General features: G+C 38.8%; 1 protein-coding gene across 15 annotated transcripts in view; it reads right to left on the reverse strand.

Moving 5' to 3' along the window:
* CADPS2 (calcium dependent secretion activator 2) overlaps positions 1-23,624 on the reverse strand; it is a 535,389-nt gene that overhangs the window by 84,677 nt on the left and 427,088 nt on the right. For 9 of the 15 annotated variants that reach the window (XM_039239670.1, XM_039239667.1, XM_039239669.1 and 6 more), the window contains 2 exons: positions 8,733-8,836; positions 6,915-6,923 (listed from right to left, as the gene is read on the reverse strand). In XM_039239670.1, coding sequence (XP_039095601.1) covers positions 6,915-6,923; positions 8,733-8,836 — 113 coding nt within the window. The remainder of the gene's footprint in view (positions 1-6,914; positions 6,924-8,732; positions 8,837-23,624) is intronic. The other 6 variants (XM_039239668.1, XM_039239680.1, XM_039239678.1 and 3 more) reach the window with 1 other exon arrangement.

Genomic DNA, 23,624 nt, shown 5'->3' on the forward strand with positions numbered 1-23,624 from the left:
AAAAATCACAAATACATGGAGATAAACAAGACACTCGTGAACAACCACTGAGTAAAATAAAAATTCATTAGGGAAACAGAAAATATCCTGAGACAAACAAAAATGAAAACACTACATACCAAAATGTATGGGATGCGGTAAAAGGAATTCTAAGAAGGAAGCTTACAGCAATAAACACCTATATTAAAAAAGTAGAAAGATCTCAAATAGCAACCTCATATCACACCTCAAGGAAGCAGGAAAATAACAAACTAAGTCTGAAGTTAGGAAAAAAAAGAAAATAAAGATTAGAGATTAAATAAATAAAATACAGAATATGAAATAATAGAAGGCATCAGTGAAACTAGGAGTTAAATTTTTAAAAATATAAACAGTATCAACAAAACATTAGATTAATAAAGAGAAAAAGCAGAAGATACAAATAAGTAAAATCACAAATGAAAAAATAAAATCATAAATGAAAATCATAAATGGCATTATAACCAATGCCATGGGAATAAAAAAGATCATAAGGGAAAATTACCCAATGATTTCTTGAATATGACACCAAAAGCAAAAATACATAAACAAGACTATGTCAAATTAAAAGCTACTACATAGCAAAGTAAACTATCAGCAAAATGAAAAGGGATCTTAAGGAATGGGAGAAAATATTTGCCCAGAGTTTATCTGATAAAGGGTTAATACCCGAAGCATATAAAGAGCCCTACAACCCAACAGCATGAGAACCCCAAATAACCTGATTAAAAGATGGGCAAAGACCTGAACGGACATTTCTCTGAAGAAGATTCACAAATGGCCAACAGCTATATGCAAAGGTCCTCAGCATCATTAATCATAATATGATTTTCAAATGTAAATCAAAACCACAACAAATTATCATATAACACCTTATTACGGTGGCTAGTACAAAAAAAAAAAAAAAGATAAGTTTCGTTGAAGATGTAGAGAAAGGAGAACTCTTATATACTGTTGCTGAAAATGTGAATTGCTACCGCCACTATGATAAACAGTTTGGAGGTTTCTCAACAAATTAAACATAGAAGTACCACATGATCCAGCAATCCCATTTCTGAGTATATATCTGAAGGAATTGAAATTAGAATCTCAAAGGGACCTCTGCATTGCCCTGTTCACTGGAGCATTCTTCACAATAGCTAAGACATGGAAACAACCTAAATGTCCATCAGCAGATGAATGGATAAAGAAAATATGGCACTTACATACAATGGAAATTCCTCTAAAAAAGAAGGAAATCATGCCATTTGCAACAACCTGGTTAAATCTAGAGGACGTTATGTTGAGTGAAATCTAAAATAGTCAAATCCCTAGGAGCAGAGTGGAATGGTGGATTCAGAGGGTAGAATGGCTGGGAGATGGGGGGGCAGGGAATGCGAAGCAGAGATGAATTAGTAAAAGGGTACAAAGATTCGTTATATGAGACAAACAAGTCTTAGAGATCTACTGTGCAGTACAGTGCCTATGGTTAACAGTGCTCTGTTACACACTTGACATTTTGCTTAGAGGCTACATCTTGCGTTAAGTGCTCTTATCACACTCACACAAAAAATAATGTGGATTTCTCTGGCTACACCATCTCAGTTCTGTTTTAATTTGCATTTCTCTAATCATGAATGAGTTTGAACACTTTTTTATGTACATAAGGGCTCTCTTTATACTGTTTTTAGTGAATTGCTTTTGAGGTCTTCCCTCCTCCCCACCTTAAATTTTTTTTTTAATTAAATAAAGTCTATACTCAATGTGGAGCTTGAATTCCCCACCCCAAGATTGAGAGTTGCATGCTCTGCCTACTGAGCCAGCCAGGTGCTCCCCTTCTTCCCTTTTTTAAATTTATCTTTTGGTAGTGCTTTAGCTTTTTAACCAAACAGATACAAAACATTTACACTTCTGTGATATAGAAGTTTCCATTATTTTTCTAATTGGAATTAATCACTTAAAAAGGATTCATCATGGGTGCCTGGGTGGCTCGGTCTGTTAAGCTTTCAACTACAGCTTAGGTCATGATCTCACAGTCCATAAGTTTGAGCCCTGCATTGGGCGCTGTGCTGACAGCTCAGAGCCTGGAGCCTGCTTCAGATTCTGTGACTCCCCTTTCTACTCCTCCCCTGCTCTCACTCTGTCTCTCTCTCTCTCAAAAATTAATAAACATTTAAAAAACAAAACAGATTTATCACGCGATAGCCAGAGAAGTCAAAGTTTACTTGCAAGAACTTTCTAAGAACATGTGATACATGGTTGTAAAACTTCATTTAATTTCTTCAAATGTGAATTAGATTAAAACCATATACATGTCAAACTGCAAAAAACAAAATGGATTATAAAATATCAACCCACTGGATATTTTCTTAAAATCTTGTATCACAAGACAATGTTTAATTTATTAATACAAGTATTCTTTTTAATGTTTTATTTATTTTCGACAGAGAGAGACAGAGATAGAGCATGAGCGGGGGAGGGGCAGAGAGAGGGAGACACAGAATCTGAAGCAGCTCCAGGCTCTGAGCTGTCAGCACAGAGCCCAATGTGGGGCTCGAACTCACAAACGCTGAGATCGTGACCTCACCAAAGTTGGATGCTCAATCGACTGAGCCACCCAGCATCCCACAATTTATTAATACAAAACATCATCATGTAATGAATTAATGGACAGTAAATGTAAGACAGCATTACCTACAGGAAGAATATAAACAGATGTCCGAGTTAGTTAATGCCCAGCTTAGTGTTTATGACTTGAACTTTGTTGCTACAAATATATAAATGTGAAATACTATTGGAAATGGTATGCTCTATGTCATGAGCTATTGCTCTTTCAAAATAGTATCTTTGAATACTTTTTAACTATCTACTTAAATGGGTATGTGACAAATAATAAAAAAGTAAAAAATAAAATAGTGTCATTTCACCACATATGTCTTGCTCCTTTCTTTTGTAGAGCTGCCACAGTGACTGACCTGAGGGGAACCTCACCCTGACTCTAGGCACAGCAGGAGAGAAACTCCACCAAAAAGGCAGTGCTTCAAAGACAGACTTATAGCCTCACTTCTAGTTCACAGTCAATACTTTCACAAATGATTAAAACTAAGAAATTTTAATCTTAAAAGAGTAAGAAAGTAACCATCATGTTAAGTCAGGATTGTTTCAAGATTCAGAAACATTCCACAGCTCTTTTTATAGTGAACTTAGAAGACAGAGCCACAGTTGGGGAATGAAATAAAATGGGACAGAATTTTATCAAAAAGAAAAAAAAAAGTAACTTCAGGATGGCAAGATTTTGGCATCGTCACAATTTTCATTATGTTTTGCAGAAGTGTATTTCTGTGTCTCAAACTGTATTCCTGATGAACGTAAGCCAATCTGTGATGAAGGCTTATTATTCTCCTAAGACGATCAGAGAAAGCTTTAAGCAATCACGGTCTTTGAAGAGAAAAACTAAGGGTCCCAGGCTGTCACCTTGAGAACAGAGTGGTTTCTACACCTACCCCCTTACTTTCCTATCATCCCCCGACGTGGCAGTCATCCCACCAGCGACTGTTAGTAAGAAGAGAGGCTGTATGATGTCCTCCCTCGAGGACTACTTCCTGGGAGGTGGTGGGAGTGTCAGGGCATCAGGGTCTCCACCAGGGAGGGGGAAACCCCACTCAGAAACATAGCCATCTGGAGGGCACCAGTCCAGTCCTGATTACCTGGGTTAAAGTTATCTGGGCTCTAGTGCCAAGCCACTAATTTTTGTAAATGAGATGGCAGAGGCAGAAGACAATGGGTAACTGATTAAGAGGAAAATACAAAACAAACTTGATTGTAATCCTTCAGCCCTACCATTTCTACCAACGTTCTAACAATAGAAAGATCTTATACAGCGAAAAATGAAATATGTGACAAGGTGACAGTACTTTGAAAGCTGTTTGCTTTCTGAGTGTAACTGAAAACAGTGGCAGGTAAGAATGGACCCTGAAAGCAGAAGTGAGTATCGAGCTTTTGCACTTAGTGTGAGACTTGAGAGCTCATGGGCAAATCAGTTCCCTCGGTGGCTTTCCTCTTATGCAAATTGTCAATAATAATACTTGTCCTCACCTCCCCTAAGGTTGTTGTGGAAAGGCAGTGAATATGAAAATCTCTTGCTTGTACAAAAGTAAAAAAGTAATCATTATCAGCAATTACAGAAATGAGTTGAATTCTATAACAGATCTTATAATATGAACTTAGATCTTTTATGTGCCAATTATTTCTCAAAATACTTTTTTTTTTTTTTTACTATTTATTTTTATTTATTTTTTGAGGGCGAGAGCATGTGAGCGAGCTTAGGAGGGGCAGAGAGAGAGCAGAGAGAGAATCCCAAGCAGGATCCACACTCGAAGCAGAGCCTGACGTGGGGCTCGATCCTACAACCGTGAGATCATGACCTGAGCTGAAACCAAGAGTCAGACGTTTAACTGAGTGAGCCACCCAGGTGCCCCTATTCAATGTAATGTTATACATTACATCGTTTAACCCTCCAAACACCCCTTCCACAAAGGTAGATGGCATAATTACCCTTACTTTCTATGTTAGCAAACTCAGGGAGATTAAAGAACTTGCCCAAAGTCATACGGTTGGTAGGTGACAGAAAAATAATTTGAATCTCAGTCAGCTGGAGTGTAGAGATACACTTACACACGTAGATGCTTCTTGATCAACTAATACCTGTCCATCTATCTGTATGTCTGTCATGTTGTGCAAATCAGACCACTGTTAATGTCTTCTGATTTTTCCTTGCCAGAACAACTATTAATATCTTATTTCTTTATGTCTTTTCTAATTTATTTGAGGTCAGAGGCTTTTGATTACTTTTACCCTAAAAATATAGTTAAACTTTATAATTTACAATAACAAAAAAAGAAAACTGCATAAATGAACAAAAACAGTGAATCTGATTTTGAAATGTACTATGTGCTCATTTTTTCCCCCAAGAAAAGATCAATTTCTGATCCTGTATTTTATAGATGATCTTGAAAGCTCTGGAGTCAAGTCTAGTGTCTAGGAGAGCCCCCAGCCTGAACATACACAGAGAGCAACGTAAAACTGAGGGGCCACATTCCAGAAATATGTAAGCTCTTTTGAGGAGCCAGCAGAATGGACTAGAGCATGATACTTAAACCACTGTCAAACTAACCATAGGATTTTACAACTCTTCGGATTTTAAAATAAATCTCTCCCTAGTTGGATTCATACATGAATGTAAATATCGAAATAACCAAGACAGATGGTAAACTGAAAATATTTCAAAGCATATTTCAGGGAAAAGCACTTTTCAGGGAAAATTACTACTCTTATTATTGTATAGTATTATATATATGATACATACCCAGTCTTAAACATTACTAAATAATTAACAGACATTTTTGGTAGCCTATTTATGCCCATGGAATTCCATTTGAGAGTCACCGCTGCAAATGGAACTCCACCTCTACACCTTTGCCGTTTAAACGCCACTTACTTGTTATCTTCTTCCAAAATAAGGGACATTTGTTGGACAAGAGGCTAATCTAACCCTAAACATAAAAGCACCCTCAAAAATGGTGGGTTATCTCACCGGCTATCAAGATACAAATATTATGTAATTAAAACTAATTAGTGGAAAGGGGCGTCCCCAGGCTTGCACCATAATCATCTCGTCTGTACTGCCACCCCTGCTACGGGGCCAGGTATGAAACCCAGCAGCAGACCAGGGCCAGGCAACCATTCTGCCCCTCTAGTCAATGAGACATAACAACGTGGTTCACTGCAGAGCACCCAGGTCTGCAGTCGCGTAACTAACCACCTGTGCATTTCTGGCAAGTCGCTCAACCTTTCTGGGTCAGTTTTCTTATCAGTCAAATGGTGCAGGTGGAGACGCCGTGCTGGTGGGAGCCCAGGGCTTGCTCCTCAGCACCCGGGACCTCCCGGCATTGTCTAAGTGAGTAGTCTCTGGATAGACAGTTGACAGATCGGTTTGCCTAAATTTCTGGTCAGGCACAGTCTAGGCACTGGAATGTGGAGATAGACTTAAAGATTTTCTGGAAAGGATCTTAAACTATCTTTTTAAAGAAAAAAAAAAATTCAGAAGAAAAGCCTGAAAGGAGAAGTAGAGAGCCCATCAGAGAGAAGTGAGGACTGTCAAAAATGTGAAGGAAGTAAAAAATGCTGGACCGGGAAATTGGTGAAAGATAGAAACAACCTCTTAGCCCTGAAACTAAACTGCCACTGTGATAGAGGCACAGTGAAGGTAAGAGAAGCCTATGCAGGAGCCAGCACACAGGGCGGGGGCTCCGTGAGGCAGACACGTTGACTTCCACCAAGGGAGCCGAGCAGGTGCTCTCCCGTAAAGAGACTCCAGCGTGAACATCCAGCAGAATAAAGATCAGTGCAGAGTGCAGGCTACTAATTTACTCTGGAAATGACTTTAGCATCAGACCAATTCTCTCCCCAATACTGTTCAAAGAACAAGTTGATCTGCTGGTTACAGAAAGAAAAAGGTGGGGTGCCTGGCTGGCTCAGTCAGTATAGCATGCAACTTTTGATCTCAGGGTTATAACGCTTGAGTCCCACATTAGGTGTAGATATTACTTAAAAATAAAATAAAAATCTTAAAAAGAAAGAAAAGAAAAAGGCAAAAAAAAAAAAAAGGATAAAAACAAATTATCAAAACCTTTTCAGCTGCCCTTTGCTTAGATGGCCAGCAGTAATTATGCACACAATTATTAAGACACATTTACAGAAATACTACAAAAAAGGTAAGTCCATTCAAGGTAATCATCTTTAATTGTAAGGAGGAGAAGTAACTTGGCTTTAAAATTAAGTACAGTCAAAGCAGGTTTTATTTATCCTCACTAAAAGTTATTCCATGCTAGAAAAACAGTGGGAACAGCTTTACTCACCTCTCTTCCCTGATGGATTCCAAGAATTGGGAAGCATTGGGGAATGGAAAAGGTCATAGTGTTACAAAGCATTTTAAAGAGAGGTCATTATAATAGTTTCATATTTCAGCCTGTAGTAGAGTGATGTTTATGAGTTACAATTATCTATCTGTATTCAATAAGGTCAATGGTATTTTTGTGGGTTACAAAATATTATTTACATTTTAATTCTATTTGGAGACATTCTCTTTAACAAGCATTTAGTGACTGCATGGAGTAGACAACACTTAATCATTGCATTTAAAAGACAAGAGAGTAATTATTTTTCTTACGAGTATAGGAAAATTAAATGTTAATTTTGTGAAATGTATGGGAATATTAGATGTACTTGTTTAGGTGAAATACACTGCAACTGAATATCCAATCAGAAATATTTTTTAATTCAAAAAAAATCTAATAATCTGATGATAATGCCTTTTAACAAAAGACAAAGACAACACATATATCTTATCATATAATCATTTTCATTGTAACATAGCAGTGATACTAGCCTGGAGAAGATCCTCATGGGGATTCATTTCAAATTATTGAAGCAGCTGTTTCTTCAGTTTAAAATAAAATATCCATAACAAGTTCACACATGACAGATGTAAGGTAAAAACTAGATTCCATAGTGTGAGCTAAAAGCAGATGTTTTGAATGATCATATTTATAACCAGATACAATAAATCTTAGTTACCTATAGTAAGATTTCATGAATATTCTTTTTTAAGAATTTGCTTAAAACGCACTTCCTGTAGTTAAGAATATGGCCTCATTACATATGAATATTCTATAAATTCTTCTGTATCTGGGCTTTTAAAAAATTCTTGTCCATTTCACGTGCTTTCTCAAGAATAAAAGCACTGTTAAGACACTGAAATTTATTATATTTATTTAATTCTGTATATTTTCTCCACCCAATTCAAAGTCATAAAATTCTTTTCTTTTTAAAATTTTTGATGTTTATTTTTGAAAAACAGAGCAGGAGAGGAGGAGGGGTAGAGAGAGAAGGAGACACAGAATCCTATGCGGGCTCCAGGCTATGAGCCATCAGAACAGAACCTGATGTGAGGATCGAACTCACGAACTGTGAGATCATGACCTGAGCCGAAGTCGGAGGTTTAACCGACTGAGCCACCCAGACACGCCTTTTTTTTTTTTTTTTTAAATATACTCATTACTATTAGAAAGAGTAGGACTTTTAAATCATAGAAAAAGCAGTTGGCCTGGTGAAATATCACTCTATAGAGTGAATGTTAATATTTAATTAAATCTTCTAAAAACTATAAACAATGCAGGTTTTGTGAAAATTGAAAGAAAAGTTTGATGGTAAGAATAAAAGACTATTTATCCATCATGCAGTTATATGTATCTTCCATTCGATCTTGTTATAGTTTATCACCACTTCTCCTTCTGCACCTTGACTACTTTCCATTTCTAAACTAAAGCCATCCCAGCATGGGGAAGGCGCAAGCAATCCGGAATCAGGAGATGGGGTTTGTTTTCCAGCTCTGCTTCTTACTACCTGTACGTGCCTGGCAGACCCCGTAAGTTCTCCCGTGTTCCTCACAGAGTGACTGCTGTCGGGAATAGAGAGTACACTATATACATATACAATCCCTCTGTAACACAGAGGCGTTGTTTGCCTAGGAAATGCACATACATTTTCAGGGTTTTTTACACGTAGATGGCCAGCTACATATCAAAGTCTATGGGCAGGCCACTTCTTCAGTGCTGCTCCCTCTACGGCAAAGCATTACGTGCGGCTTTACAGGACCGTTAAAAGCAAGTCATCACCTCTGCGTGATGCTCTTCATTCTGCTGTAAGACTTCTATGCAGAGCTCGGCTAGGTGAAGGACCTCCTCCAGCTTTCTAGCAGGAGTTGCCTGGTTCATGGTCTCTATGTGAAAAAGAAATCATCATAATGTTACCTTGAAAAGAAAAAGCCAAACATATTCCAATTGTAATGAGGAGACCAGGGTGTTGAAATAGAACAGAAAGCATATTTTTGAGAAATGCGATGCAAAAAATACAAATAAATACATTCTTTAAAAAAACCCAGTTCAACAGACTGCAGAAAATATTTCACCCACAAAGCAATCATGGATCTGCAAGTGCTGTGCCGTTTAATATATAAGAACAGGTGCACAGGCACATTAGATGCTCAACTTCTGCAACAAACAAGTTACAATTCTCCTCAAGGTCAGAAACACAAAGAGAGCAGATACCACAGTCTTTTCCTTCTCTCTGTATTGTATTATCAATACAATACCATTCTCACCAGATGAGTCATTCCTGACATTAGCAAACACCAGGGTTTTTTGTTGCTATTTAAATTCTCAGCCTGAAATGTTTATAGTTTATGTTGATCTTAAATTCAAGAAATATAAAGCCACCTAAAACAACTCGGACAACCTGTGATTAACTGATTCCCTCCTATCTTTTCCAGTCCGCGTCACCCTCTCCCCTCCTCCAACTGGAGAGGGGTGGGGAGGCCTTCTTTGAAGCTGAAGGTTCTTTCAGCATTAAGGCAAATTGGTATAAAAAGGCCAGGCCACAATGAGATTAAGAGCAGCTACCTGAAATTCGGCAACAGAGAAGGAAAAGCAGTTGATTTTAGAGCTACAACAAACTGGCAGAAATTAGAAGTGCCTTGTGTAATGAAACGGTTTCAAAACTGATTGTGAAGAGCAGAGTTTCCGATAAAGACAATGAAGAGAAATGCTATCTTACAATCATGGACTCTTGGTTCCAGTAAGGAGGTTATAAAGAAAAGGGCTTTTTCTTTTTAAAATGTGTATTTCGAAAGAGTGACTGGGTGAGCATGCGGGCTCACAGGAGCAGGGGAGGGGCAGGGAGCAAGAAGAGGGAATCCCAAGCAGGCCCCGCACAGCGCCTGGTGCGGGGCTCTATCCCAAAATCTGTGAGACCAAGACCTGAGCCGAAAACAAGGGTCTGACACTGAACTGACTGAACCACCCAGGCATCCAAAGAAATGGACTTTCTTGTGTGTGTGTGGAACCTAAGGAGTTTTGATTTTTGGCAATGGATCTTTTCCTTTAACTTCTTCCTAAAACTCTGGGCTTAAATCTGAAGGCTACTCTTCCAGTTGCTCATTTCCAAGGGATGTACAATGATGCAGTGAAACACTGCTTATGGTTGGTGCTTGTTAATTAAACACTTATTAGAAGCTTCCTAGAGGGCACAGGGTGATCCATGTGGGGATTTCCATCCTCCAGCCCGGCACTCACCCTCCTAAACTTCCCTGCAGGATGGAAAGCTATTGCTTGTTTGGGACAGATCAAGAGCGGAAAGCCTGTCTGCCAAACACCACATAACTGAGTGTCCCTAAAATGTTCTTAAGCCGTGAGAAGTAGGAGGAAGTATAAGCCAGGTCCCTGACCTTAAACAACTCAGACTCCAAAAATCACCACTGAAAAGATCCTCAGACATCAACTATTGAATCTTCCACCTGTTTCATGATCACTTCAAAATCCTCAAAAGAGGGTGAAGTCAAGGAGGCTCATGACTTTGCACAATCGTCTCCTCCATTAGGGGCAGCTCGAGCTACTACAGTCTGATGAGAAAGACAAGCTCTTTAAGAAAAGTTTGAAAACAATGTAAAGCAAACACAGCAATAATACGGACGTGAGAACTGCCAAGAGCAGGTGGGTTTAGGAGGAGGAATCAGCAGGAAGGTAAGCAGAACCTGAAGCAGGTCCTAAAGGAGAAACAAATGACTTTAGTAGGTAGAGGACAGGTTTCTAGAAATGTCTATACGACAGAGAGGTGCATATCATTATATACTAAGAAGGCTATCATTAGAAATGCTACCATTTATTGAGAGCCAATTATGTGTCAGGCATAGGATCAGGTGCTTTCCATGCATCATCACATTAATTTCCCTAACAGCTTTGTTTGGTTATTATTCATATAACTTATAGATAAGGGAACAAGCTTGGAAGGATGAAGTACACCAGCTAGCAAGCGGAGAAGGGGAGACCTGAACTTGACAGGGGCTCTTACCATCTCTGCTTTGCCCATGCCTGGCTGGAGTGCAGACATGCTAGAGAATGATGGGTGACGAGCCTGGGGCCAGACTGTGGCAGGCTTTAAGTACGATTGTAAGTACACTGGATAACTATAACCTACATATAACAGAGCTAGTATTTCTTTGCAAGGCTTCAGATTAAATTAATTTTAGGAAAATGTCTTTGTGGTTGTGGAGAAAAAGGAAGGGTTGCTGAGGCTGTGTGACCTGGATCCCAAGGGTCAGGTCTAGCAATATGGAGAACTATTGGAAGGTGGTAAGAGGAGGGTGCAGGGATGCTTTGAAGAACAAATTAGCAAGACCTTGAAAGTAACTAGAAATTGCAGGCCAAAGAGGAGAATGACCCTGAGGTTTGGAGACTGCGTGGCTCAGGGAATGAGGATGCGTGGCTGATAAAACGAGGGAATGGGTCTCCAATGGGACATCCTTTATATATATAAGAGATTCTATGCTTCCTATAAACGTTGGGCTTTCTCTACATTGGATTGTGTTAAACATATTTTTTAAAAAATTTTTATTTATTTCTGAGAGACAGAGACAGCGTGAGCAGGGGAGGGTCAAAGAGAGAGGGAGACACAGAATCTGAAACAGGCTCCAGGATCTGAGTTAGCTGCCAGCACAGAGCCTGATGCGGGGCTCGAACCCACAAACAATGAGATCATGACCTGAGCCCAAGCTGGATGCTCAACAGACTGAGCCACCCAGGCGCCCCGCGTTAAACATACTTATGTTTCTATCATGTGTTTTTCATAAGGAAAAAGAAAGGCAACAAAATTTGTTTTTATCACAAAAGAACTTACTTTCCTACCTTCTTTATTAAATTATTTACTAAATCCTTATAACCATTCTGCACGTTACAAAATAATGGCCCCATTTCCAGATTAGGAAAAAAGAATCCTTGGAGAGGTTAAAGGCGGTATCCAAGCAGTATACAGGATACTGGCTAAGACAGGATTAAAATCTTACCTCTGATGTCAGGTAAGCGGCAATAACACAAGGACTTGAATCCTTTTTAATTTTCAATTCTTTGAATAAGAATCACACACACACACACACGCACGCACACACTCACTCAACTGACTGTATACGTTCAATAGAAGCTTCTGAAATGGCTGCAGGTTTGAAGAGTTTATAAAGTCACCATATCCTTAGCCACAAGTATGCAATAATGGAAAATAATCATAGAAACAACCTGAAAACTTGTTTCTGTTTACAGGTGAATATGTCAAAACCAGCTTTTACATGTGACACTATCTTAAGTAAAAACGTGGAGAGTACCCTGTGTTCTACTGAAACTTAAAAACAGTCTAAAACATTTTATTTTTCCTAGGCTAAATTTACTAAGAGCAGAACTTTGTACTTGAACATAATGGCCACTCTAATACTTTAAATAAATAGCATTTTTATCAAGTACACTGTGTATGCCATCTCTGGCTGTCACTCATTTGACTACAGCCGAGAAGTTTAATGCATTTCTATAGTCAGAACTCTATTAGATAACAAGGTTATCAATGGCCCCATTAAAAATCTGAACACTGAATATTTGAGAATTCCTCCTTGAAATGTTCACTTCCTGTAACATTTTCACAGCATTACATATGTCTCTATATTCTTCAAGCTTCACACCAAGCTGCTGCTTGTTGTAATACATTTCAAATAGTGTCATTTAAAACAAATATGCCCAAAGTAGCGAGGTTTCTTGATGACTTTCAATGCACTGCTCTTGGGCACGAGCTTTCTTCATTTTGGAACACTTTTAATTTTCTATATTAACACTCCCTGGTTGCTCAAAGCAATTCTTTTTAATTATACCTCTGGACATGTAAGAAAAGATCTCAAAAGAAAAAAGGTAAGGAGGTAGGGAGAAGAGGGCAGCTTGACTGTTTTGCTTTAGAAGGCTTTAATTCTGTTCCTATTGCATACTCCTAGCACATTCTCCCCCCAGGGGCCTCCCTTCCAGCTATTTCCTGTCAAAATCCCTAGTGGGGGACACACAGTGATGCACAGAGTGAAAGTTGCGAGGGAACATGGGCAGAAGACCAGTCTGAGATCATTTCAAATAGGATGTGGAGAAATTTGTAAGGCATTTAACCTCAAGACTTAACAGACTCATTTCTCTATTTGCAGCTAAACAATAAAGATGGTGTTGGATTAAGGGACTATGCCAATAATGCTATTATAATACTTCTCTCCCTTGCATCTAGGTCATGCTAACTGGCTAGGGTGCTTCAAAAAGTAATTCCTATGTATGCACTAAGATTTCTTGCCTGGTTCTTCAACATCCCCAGATTTTGTGACCCTGAATTTGATTCAACATTTATTGCCTGAAAAGTAGTGTACTTAACAACTAAGAAGATACAACGATGAACAACGTAGGATTTCTGCCTTCAAAGAAGGTATGTAACTTTCTCCCTAAGCAGATTATATGGTATAGAGGATAGCTCCATACCATCCATTTTTGGTCAATATGAGGAAGTTCTGCAATAATGCTCTGATACAGAGGGAGTTAAATGCATACAATATGCAAGAACAGCATTATTATCTTGCAAGAACTAAGATCAAAGATATGTCAATAGGAAGGCTTTAAATTGCTCCTGGATAACAAACATATGGAGATCTTCAGAAAGAAAAGCTTCTTTTAGCGAGTCTGTGTTTGAGGTCAGAAACTTTAAATCAGAGAAAGCTAGCAGCAGTCTAACTGAAGACTCCATTTTCCTCCTCACACGTGAAGAAAAAAAAAACTCTTCTGTTGCTTCTCCCTTCCTCTAGAGAACATCAATCAGATGGATGAGAAGAAATCCCTGACACTCAGGAGGGAAGTGAGGTAAGAAATGTGTAAGACTTAAGGAGAAACTATAGGCATGACCATGAGCTCCGAAACAAAAAGAGGAAAGAGGGAAAGTTAAGGCAAAAATGAGCACTAGGTCGGGGAAGGGGCTAAATAAAGGGCAGAGCTTGTAAGTAGGGAGATGAGCAACACAGAAGCATTCATCTTGGATACACAGGGAGACCCAAGAGGTGAGGCTTTGCCTTGCCAAGTTGAAAAGACCAAGAAAGTTGGGCCAAGGATACAGGATCTGATATCTTCTACCTGGAACCCAGAAATGGTTATCCAGTGGCAAGTATGATCAACATCCTCTCCATGGACTGCTGGTTGGAAAAACTTCCCTACCCTCAGAACTGACTCAGGAATGGTAGAATGGATCTCTCCATTTCCTAGTGCTGTCCCCCCCACCCAAGTAGATAAGTGACTGCTCTCTCCAGTTTTCTCGCCCTACAGAAATAAAAGGCAACACCACAGTACACACATATACTGCACAACGCTGTGGGCATGGAAGTGATGTGTTCCAGTTAGATCATAAAAGGTTTTGTCTGAGCTAATGCTTCATGTTAGAGGTCTTCTTCCATTCATAAACCCCTTTAGACCCACCTAACTGGCTCAGGATTTTTTTAAAATTTAAATCCATGTTAGTTAACATGTAATCACAATTTCAGGAATAGAATTTAACATGTAATCACAAATTCAGGAAAGTGATTCATCACTTATATGTAACACTCAGTGCTCATCCCAACAAGTGGCCTCCTTAGTGCCCATCACAATTTAGCCTATCCCCCACCCAACACCCCTCCGGCAACTCTCAATTTGTTCTGTATATTTAAGAGTCTCTTATGGCTTGTCTCCTTGTTTTTAAATTATTTTTGTTTCCCTCCCTTTATGTTCATCTGTTTTTTATCTTAAATTCCTCACATGAGTGAAATCATACGATATTTGTCTTTCTCTGATGGACTGACTTTGCCTAGAATACACTCTAGTTCCATCCATGTTGTTGCAAATGGCAAGATCTCATTATTTTTGGTCACCGAGTAATATTCCATTGTTGTATATACACCACATCTTCTTTATGCATTCATCAGTCTACGGACATTTGGGCTCTTTCCATACTTTGGCTATTGTCAACAGCACTACTATAAACATTGGGGTGCATGTGCCCTTTTGAAACAGCACTCCTGTATCCTTTGGATAAATACCTAGCAGTTGCAATTGCTGGGTCATAGGGTAATTCTATTTTTCATTTTTGAGGAACTACTATACTGTTCTCCAGAGTGGCTGCACTAGTTTGCATTCCTATGAACACTGTAAGAGAGTTCTTCTTTGCATCCTCGCCAACATCTGCTGTTGCTTGTTGTTAATTTTAGCCATTCTGGCAGGTGTGAGGGGGTATCTCATTTTGGTATTGATTTGTATTTCCCTTGGCTCAGGGAATTTTTACTGACCTCTAGACAGTCCTAATTTTAACCTTAATTCTTGTTGGTGTTAATGTTTCTCCTTTTGCACGATCTAGATGGATGACTTTTCCATCTAGATGGAAAGTCTAAAAGAGGCTCTGACACAGCAACCTGTGGTGAGGGAGAGAGCCAGAGCCTAGTACAACCAGGCTTCTTCGAATCCTAATCCTGGCCAGATCTCCATACTCATGGGACTTCTCATTCTGAGAGGGAGAGGTGGGTGAGAGAGCAAATTCTTTCTTTCCTGTTAAGCAAAACTCCCTCTGGAAACTTGTCCGCAACTTCCAGAACTCGTAACTAGATGATTCTGGCGGAATCTCGACTTAGTCATGTAGAGGAAACAGGATAGAACATGCTAAGAAGACTGCCTCAGAATTTAGGTGAGAAGCAGTTTCTAAAACTAAACTCTACTTCCCCAACTCTTCAGGCCCAACCCGAGTAAAACTTGCCCCACATCTCACTCCTCAAGCCTGGTATTCTCAGCTACTGCATGAGAAGAGCATTAACATGGAGCCTCCCTGGACTGTCTGACTGCAACCTAAACGTTAGTACAGTTTTGAGCGCATATATATATATATATATATATATACACATACACATATATATATATACACATACACATATATATATATACACATACACATGTATATATATATACGTATATATATAGCTGCAATCAATGACTGGAATAGTTTCCATATAGATCTGTGGTTCTCAGCCTCAGCACGCACCAGAACTTCCTGGAGAGCTTGTTACAATACGGATTGCCTGGCATCACCCTCTGAATTTCAGATTCAGAAGGTCTTGTTTGGGACCCAAAACCTTCCTTACTAACAAACTCCTAGGAGTTGCCAATGACCCCAGTTTGGGGAACGCACTTTGAGAACTCCTAGTGTTTATGAGAAACAAATATACGAGGGTGACCTGTTGAGACTTCAGATTATTTCCTCCTTTATCTGAAATCAAGCTACATCTTTGTATAAATTTCATTTTAGGGAAAAAAAAGTGACTTTTTCTGTAGAATCTGAACACATTTTACATTTCTGTCATGTTATTCCAGACAGGATGGTGTACATATTTGAACAATTCTGTGTGAATAAAATTATCTAGAATGTTATGGCCTCCCTATAGCTGTTTAAAATCATGAAAATACTAATACCATAGATGTTTGAAAACAATAGGTCTGTGGCCTGCTAATTCCAAGAATCCCTTTGGTATTAACTTACTTAATGACCCTGTCATTTAAAGCAACAGTTCCAGTTAATACCTCTAGAATTAACCATACTAATGATACAGTACTTTGGGATAATTGTCCTGTTGTGACAGTTACATTAACTACTTTACCTGGATTATCTTTCCCATCAGTAAATTCATTTTTAAGCAAACGGGCAACTCAGGAACAAAGGAGACTTGGCCACTGGAATATAGGCCCATAGCAGCCAGACTGGACCCAAACTGAACAATCTGCAGAAGCCAAGGACAAGTGGAGATTCAAGGCAATGGGCCATAAAAGGTCAGATACATACGTGAGGTAAACGTCAGCGATGCTTTGGGAGGCTTTCTTTAGGAGGAATGTGGCAACAGAGTCTCCTCTTACGATCTTAAAATAAGGGATGATGGTGATGGAATTAAAGAAACATTAGTAAGCTTCAACAGCTAGTTTAACATTTGTCACAGGCTTTTATAGTGATGTGATCTGTAAGAGTGGAGAAGCACAGACACCTTGGCTTGAGTTTTATTAAAGTCCTTTTTAACTATGGAGATTCTGGCTTTCAAGCTTGTGAAGCAGAAGATCCAGGATCTCAGAGGAAAAAAAAAGATCTTTATAGGGTTGCTGGTATGAGGAAATATGAAGGCTTGAAAGAGAAAAGAAATATTCTATAATGGATATTTATTTAACTCTGTTTAGCTCTGGCTAGAAATCTGTTGCAGGATTCTAATGACAGCATAAAACTTTTCCACTGTGCATTCTGCCTGTTTAACAGGGGCTTCCCTAAAGACTGGTCTTTATATCTGTCTCATTATATATCCTATATATCTATCATACATAGATCTCACACACAATGATGTATATTCAGCAGCCAAGACTGATCAATGGTCTCTTTGGTTTTATTGCTCCATATACATACATCATATTCACTTCCTCTCAATAGAATTCAGTTTCAGAAGTTGAAAACCATCAGAATAATCTCAGTTATTATAGTCACTGCCAGGCCAGCACTAAATCATCACATACTGAAGGTCTATAGCATATTAAATTTCAGGCTTACTTCTTGTCTTCAATTTACTTAAAATAGCCTTGCCATGGTCATTTGTTATATTCAGGCATCAAAGAAGTACCATCGCATCTCCACTCTCCCATCCTCCTCCTCCCCCTGAAACTCTCTTTCATTCTCAAGGAGGTCTGCCCATGAACAGTCAGGCAAGGCAGGATCGTGAAGGTAGTGGTGACAAAGGTGTTGGGTGATGGGCAGGGAGGGGGGTGAAAAGTTGGACCTGAGAGGCCAGCCAGCTGGGGAGGCAAGCTGAAGAAGGAAAGAGAACAATATGAAAGATGTATTTTGAAAAGATTTGTAACCTTGGGTACTAAGTCCAAGATCTTGATGTCTGTATATACCTCTGTCTCCTTTGAGATATAAACATGGGAAATAAAGATGGGATAGGGTCGCCAACTGATGTGTTAGCAGTGATATCTGACGCTTAGAATTGGAGAATGTCTCCTACTTGAGTAAGTATAAAGACCAGGTGTAGGGAGGCGCATTGGGCTTAGTGATATCTTGAATGTTTCTACAATTTTAACATCCTGGGTCTGCCAACCACTATGAAAATGTGGGTAAACAAAATCTCTCTTGGGTATTTTTTACAGGTTTATCCTTTTGAAATGAAAAAGAATCTGGCATTACAGCCACTGATTAGGCCTTTTAATATGGCGCTTGAAGCTTTATGGCCACTTAGTTACGGAGTATAGGTAATGACCTCTGATTTCTCAAACTATTCACTTGTCTATCTCTGAGTACTTACAAACTCTACTGAGATACAAAGAGGTGAAATCTGTCAGTTTGCATTACTCTGGATTTGTCCAATTGGAAAAGACTGTTTAATACATCAAAACTACTCAGCTTAACAAGGTGCTGCAGGAGGTACAGGGCTACATGTCACTTGGTTTACCTGTTGACACATGTTAGTAAATAAATGAAAAGGTCACCAATCAGTTGGTTTCAAACTATGGATTTAGTGAATGATAAATTCTACCAAATTGCTCATGAGAGAAAGAAAACTTGTTATTTCAAGGGTGCATGGATCTGTGCACCACATTCCATGTGAAAGTAAAAAAAAAAAGCCAAAAAACAAATACATGACACATTGTCAAGTGAGCTGAGTAAACTGACATCCTTTTTGAGACCTTTTAGGGAATAGGTGTTGAACACTTGTAATGAGATTTCCATGCATCTTCAGAGGAAGGAGATAAGATTTTAGCAAGAGCTTTTCAGCGTGTTATAGATCATGGCTGAGAGAATGATTCCCAGTAAGAGGCACACCAAAGGAGACATTACATAAACGTTTGGTTTTCTCAGGAGGTGCTTATGTTCTTGCTAAGAATTTCTACAGAAGGCAAATACTTATCAAAGAGAAGGTTTGGGGAGAATATAATGTTTTTTTTTTCCCCAGATCCTGGGCAATCTGGGATGCATTCAATTTAATACTCTTGATTCATTATTTTGGGCAGCTCCCATATATTATCTCCTGAATCTTTTTTCTTTTGCAACTGGGAATCAATGGGATTCATGGAAGCTTTCATGGCATCACTTCAGAGCGGGTCAAGTATTTTTCTCAAGCATAGATGGTGAGCTGACAATTCTCTGTAGAAAATGAAGTAACTACATTGGAACATGCTAGGTTTTATGAGAAAGTTAAAACAATTTTGCTACAACTCAGATACCAGACAAGCTTGGAAAATTGTCAAGAAAGTAAAAAGGTACAAACATTAGTTGGGGATAGTTACGAGTATACATTTTTAAATACTGTCTGTGACAAAATGAGAACTTTGCATTAGGCACAACTGCATATTGAAGTGTAACTATTGTCTAAAGAAAAAGTGTGTGCTTGTCTGAGTCTACGGCTGAACTGTTTTATTTTCAGAGAACCATTTTTTAGTTGAAAAACCTACGGATGGACAAAAATATGGTTACTCATATTTGAGGATATTTGGTAGACATTTTCTAAAAAAAGTAAACAAGTCACTTAAAATAAATAGTATTTGTTGCTAATGGTAACATTAAAGCTTTCACAGAAAATTAGAATTTTAGAAAACCTGTATCAGTCATGAACTTGACAGCTTCCAAAACTTTGAGACTTTTCTGATGAGACAGGTGATATTAACAAGGGTGACTTTATATAATTGTTAACACTAAGAACATCTTAACTCAGTGGACCAAATGATTAGTACATGGTGTTAAAAAATTCATGGTGAAAAACATTTTCAAAGTACATGATGAACCAATTCGATTTAATAGTACCAAAAGTTCACGGATAGGCTTTCAGGTTCCACACTGCAATTAACCCATAAGAAATTATCACTTACCAAACTTTAGCATAATATCGCAGATGAAAATCCCTAATTATCTAAAAAGCCTATTAAAATACTTTTCCCTTTCCCCAATACATGTCAGTATGATATGCAGATTTTTTAAAAATATATACCAACCAAAATAACATATTGTAATAGACTCCATGCAGAAGTACCTATGAGAATCCAGCGGTCTTCTATGAAGACAGCCATTAAAGAGGTGTGCACAAAAATTTTTATAAATCTATTTATGCTGACAAGTAATTGGTTTGCTCTTGTTATCTGTAAACATTAATATTATATGAATTTCTCAGTTTTTCTTCTAGTATGGTTAATACTGGTAGAAACAACCTATCTGAACAAAAGCTCTTTGGGATCTGAAATTTTAAAGTGTACTAAGTTTGTGAGACTCAAGTATTTGAGAACTACTCGTGTAGAGAAAGGGTATGAATTTTAGCAGGTTGATTTTATATCTGGCGACCTGGCTGAACACTTCTATCTAAAAGGTTCTATGTAGATCCTGTTGGATTTTCTAGGGAGGTGATCATCTTTTATACCCCCTTTCCATTCTTTGGATTTACTTTTTTTCATTTCTTTCATGTTGCCCAAACTCTCAGTGTTGTGATGATATGGGAAGTACCTATGACAAAACCTAGTGGGAATGCCACTATACCTCCTTCACCATGTAAAATGTTTGGTGTAGGTTTTTCTATATGGGTTTTATAAGGAATTCCAGGATGCTCAAAGGATAATTTTTAATCTTATGTAATAAGTGCTAAACTATTTACACATGTTTTTTTACATCTCTTGAGATAGGATTTTTGCTTTTAGTTTGTTTCCTAATGTTGAACTCCTTTTATATTCCTAGGATAAACCCCATTGATTATTTTCCCAATACACTGTTGGATTTTGTACTTAGGGGTTTTGCATGTAGGCTCACAAGGAAACGGGCTTATACCATTGTTCTTTTGTTCTATTGCCTTTACAAGGTTTGGAAATTAAGACTATATTTGCCTCATGAAATGAACTGGATAACATTCACTCGTTTTCCACTTCATTGAACTTATTTTGGATAGGGTTTTTTCTCTAAAAATATGGTAGAACTCACCTCCAAAACTAACCAGGCTTAGGGATCTGTGAAAGGGAGAGTTTTGACAACTATTTCAATTTCTGTAAAGCTTAGTGGCCTGAGTTTTGTTTCTTGTGTTGATCATACCAATATAGTTTTTGAAGAAATGTTATCAATTTCATCTAGACTTTCAATTTTTGTCTCTATTCATAATACTCTTCCATTATTTTCTATGCCTCTTGTGTCTCTAGTTACTCTTCTCTTTCATATTGTATTTACTTGAATTTTTTTCATCATCAGTCTGATGAAGTCTACCTTACTGTTTCTATCGCCACATCACTTAGCCCTTTCTGTCTTCACTGTCTACACCTCCACCTTTCTTGCTGCTGTCACTAATCTCCCAGATGACAAGTCCTTCAGCTGTATTCATCCTGTGTTCGATGTTTCTTACAACTGTATTATTTTCATACCTAATATTTCCAGTTGGTTTTTCATGACTTCTTGTTCCTGCATATTTCTAGAATCTTCCTATATATCCTTGAGTAGATTATGCTTAATTTAAAATTTTGCTCATAAGACTAAAGTTCTAGATGACACATACCATTTAGTTTATTGTCTTTTATAAGGGGCTGTACTCCTCAGGAGTCCATTTTGACTTGAAAGCTCATGGTCATTGGAGAAACTCAGGATGGAATGATAGGCAGGTGCTTGCCTGTGTGTCCCTTGAGGACAGAGAAACTTAAGCTTTAGAGTAGGATCCCCTAATACAAAACCAATACTACTAATCATTTTCCTTTGCTACTAACCCATTAGGAAACTTCTAAGGACAGGGATTCACTGTAAATCTGTTAGATTCAAAGCTGTAGTACTTGACCAGAAGTCTCCTTACGTTGCAATCCATTAGGCTAGAGGCTGCGATACAGAGGACTGAAGGCATGGCTGCCCGAGAGTGGCTCAGCTCATTCCAGGTTTCATCTCATGGCAGCACAGCTGGGCACAGTTTTGATAAAGCTGCAGACACCAGCCACCTGGCCTACTGCTACCAACTCCAAGGGCAAAAGGAACTGATTGTCTCAATGCAATACCCCTTTGCTCTCCCTCTGCTCAGCCATACTCCAGGCTAGAACTCCCCACCAGACAGACTGGTGATTGGAAACCAAACTTGTCTGGGCTGAAGTGAAGTGAAGGTGAGTGAAATGAATGTGGGTATATGCTGCTCTTTGGATGGCACATGGAAAGTGCTGGAGAGGTCAGGGTAAGACTGCTTTATTTATGGAGATACCATGGTTATAGATGGAAATGAAATATGAAGAAAGAAAATGGGGGAACTAGCCACAGGAGAAAGAGGAGATACATGATGGAGTAAATTCCACCCAGAGGGAGGTAGGTGCATTTGAGATCAATATCACAGGTTGGATGAATCTGCCTTGAAGAGGAAGATACTTCACCCCCTTGATGCTGGAGAACAGGAGACATGGGTGGGTGGGGATGCCGAGAAGTTTCGGTATAGAGCTACCAAGCTGAGGCTTACTATGCTTCCAAAGTGCCACGGAAGGGACTGTCCTCGAATACACTAATCTTAGGTGTCATTTAAATTTAAGATCAAGTTCCTGTGATTGCATGATTTGGAAAAAGAATATCAATCAAGATTGAATCAAGCTGCATTTTGAATATGGGATTAGCTATGACCACCTCTGACTGAGACTATCCTTACCCACTGTAACTTCTCCTACAAAAATAATGAAGGAAATGGTGGATAACTCACGACGAAGACTGTGAATCAAGGAAAGGTGCCATTCCATTTGGCAACAGAACACCTCGGCGGAGGCACGACCAACCATCCAGTGCTGGCAATATTAACCGCAACGTAAGGGGTGAAAAGTCCTAAGAAGAGGCAGCAGGATGGTACTGTTTTTAATGGAGGGACAGATACTAATGCTTCCTCACAAACACAAATAAGTCAAGAATATTAGCAAAATGCAGACAGAACAAGTATCAGAGGAGAGAGTGCTACGTGTCCTTAAATGACTCCATGGTTTGTCTGGAGTTGACAGGGCCCTCCCGCGCCCTTTGGTCACTAAAGCTGTGGGTAGTAAGTGCAGGGCCCCGGAGAGTATTCCACGCATTACTATAATCCAGTCACCAGTACACAGGGTGCTCCTTGTGTCCTCACTTTTCTCTTGGCTGGTTACCTGAGTGTGCAGACGGCCACCGTACAACCGCACAGAACACTCTGTGTGTCTTAAGTCTGTCTTGAGCTAACTGAAGGTCCACATATAGCTGGAAAGCCCCGTCTGGTGGGAGCCACTGTCTTCAGTTGCCTCTTCTCGTCAATAATCCCTGCAACTCCTACTTATTACGTCCCCCAAACATCTCTCGATTCATAGGAATTAATCTGCCAACATTGTCATGAGGTAGCTAATTGGTGTGAACGCAAACTGTATAGTGTGGGGTTGCTATCTTGTGAGGCTAGTGAGGTGGTGGGAGAAAAGCAGAAGCGAATAAACATACTACAAATCCTCATTCATTCCAAATGAGATGTAGAAATGGCCGAAGTGAATTCATATTACTTACTCCTGAAAAGAGAATATGGTCATGATATTGGTATGTATGTTACATAGAATAAGGCTACTGGAGCAGCAAGGAAGTGGGTGTTAAAAACATTTCACTCAATATATTGATGAGAACATGTTGAAAAAAAGAGTTTAACATTA

Source organism: Hyaena hyaena, unplaced genomic scaffold (assembly GCF_003009895.1).
Source record: "Hyaena hyaena isolate Hyena2069 unplaced genomic scaffold, ASM300989v1 scaffold_161, whole genome shotgun sequence".
Taxonomy (NCBI): Eukaryota; Metazoa; Chordata; class Mammalia; order Carnivora; family Hyaenidae; genus Hyaena; species Hyaena hyaena.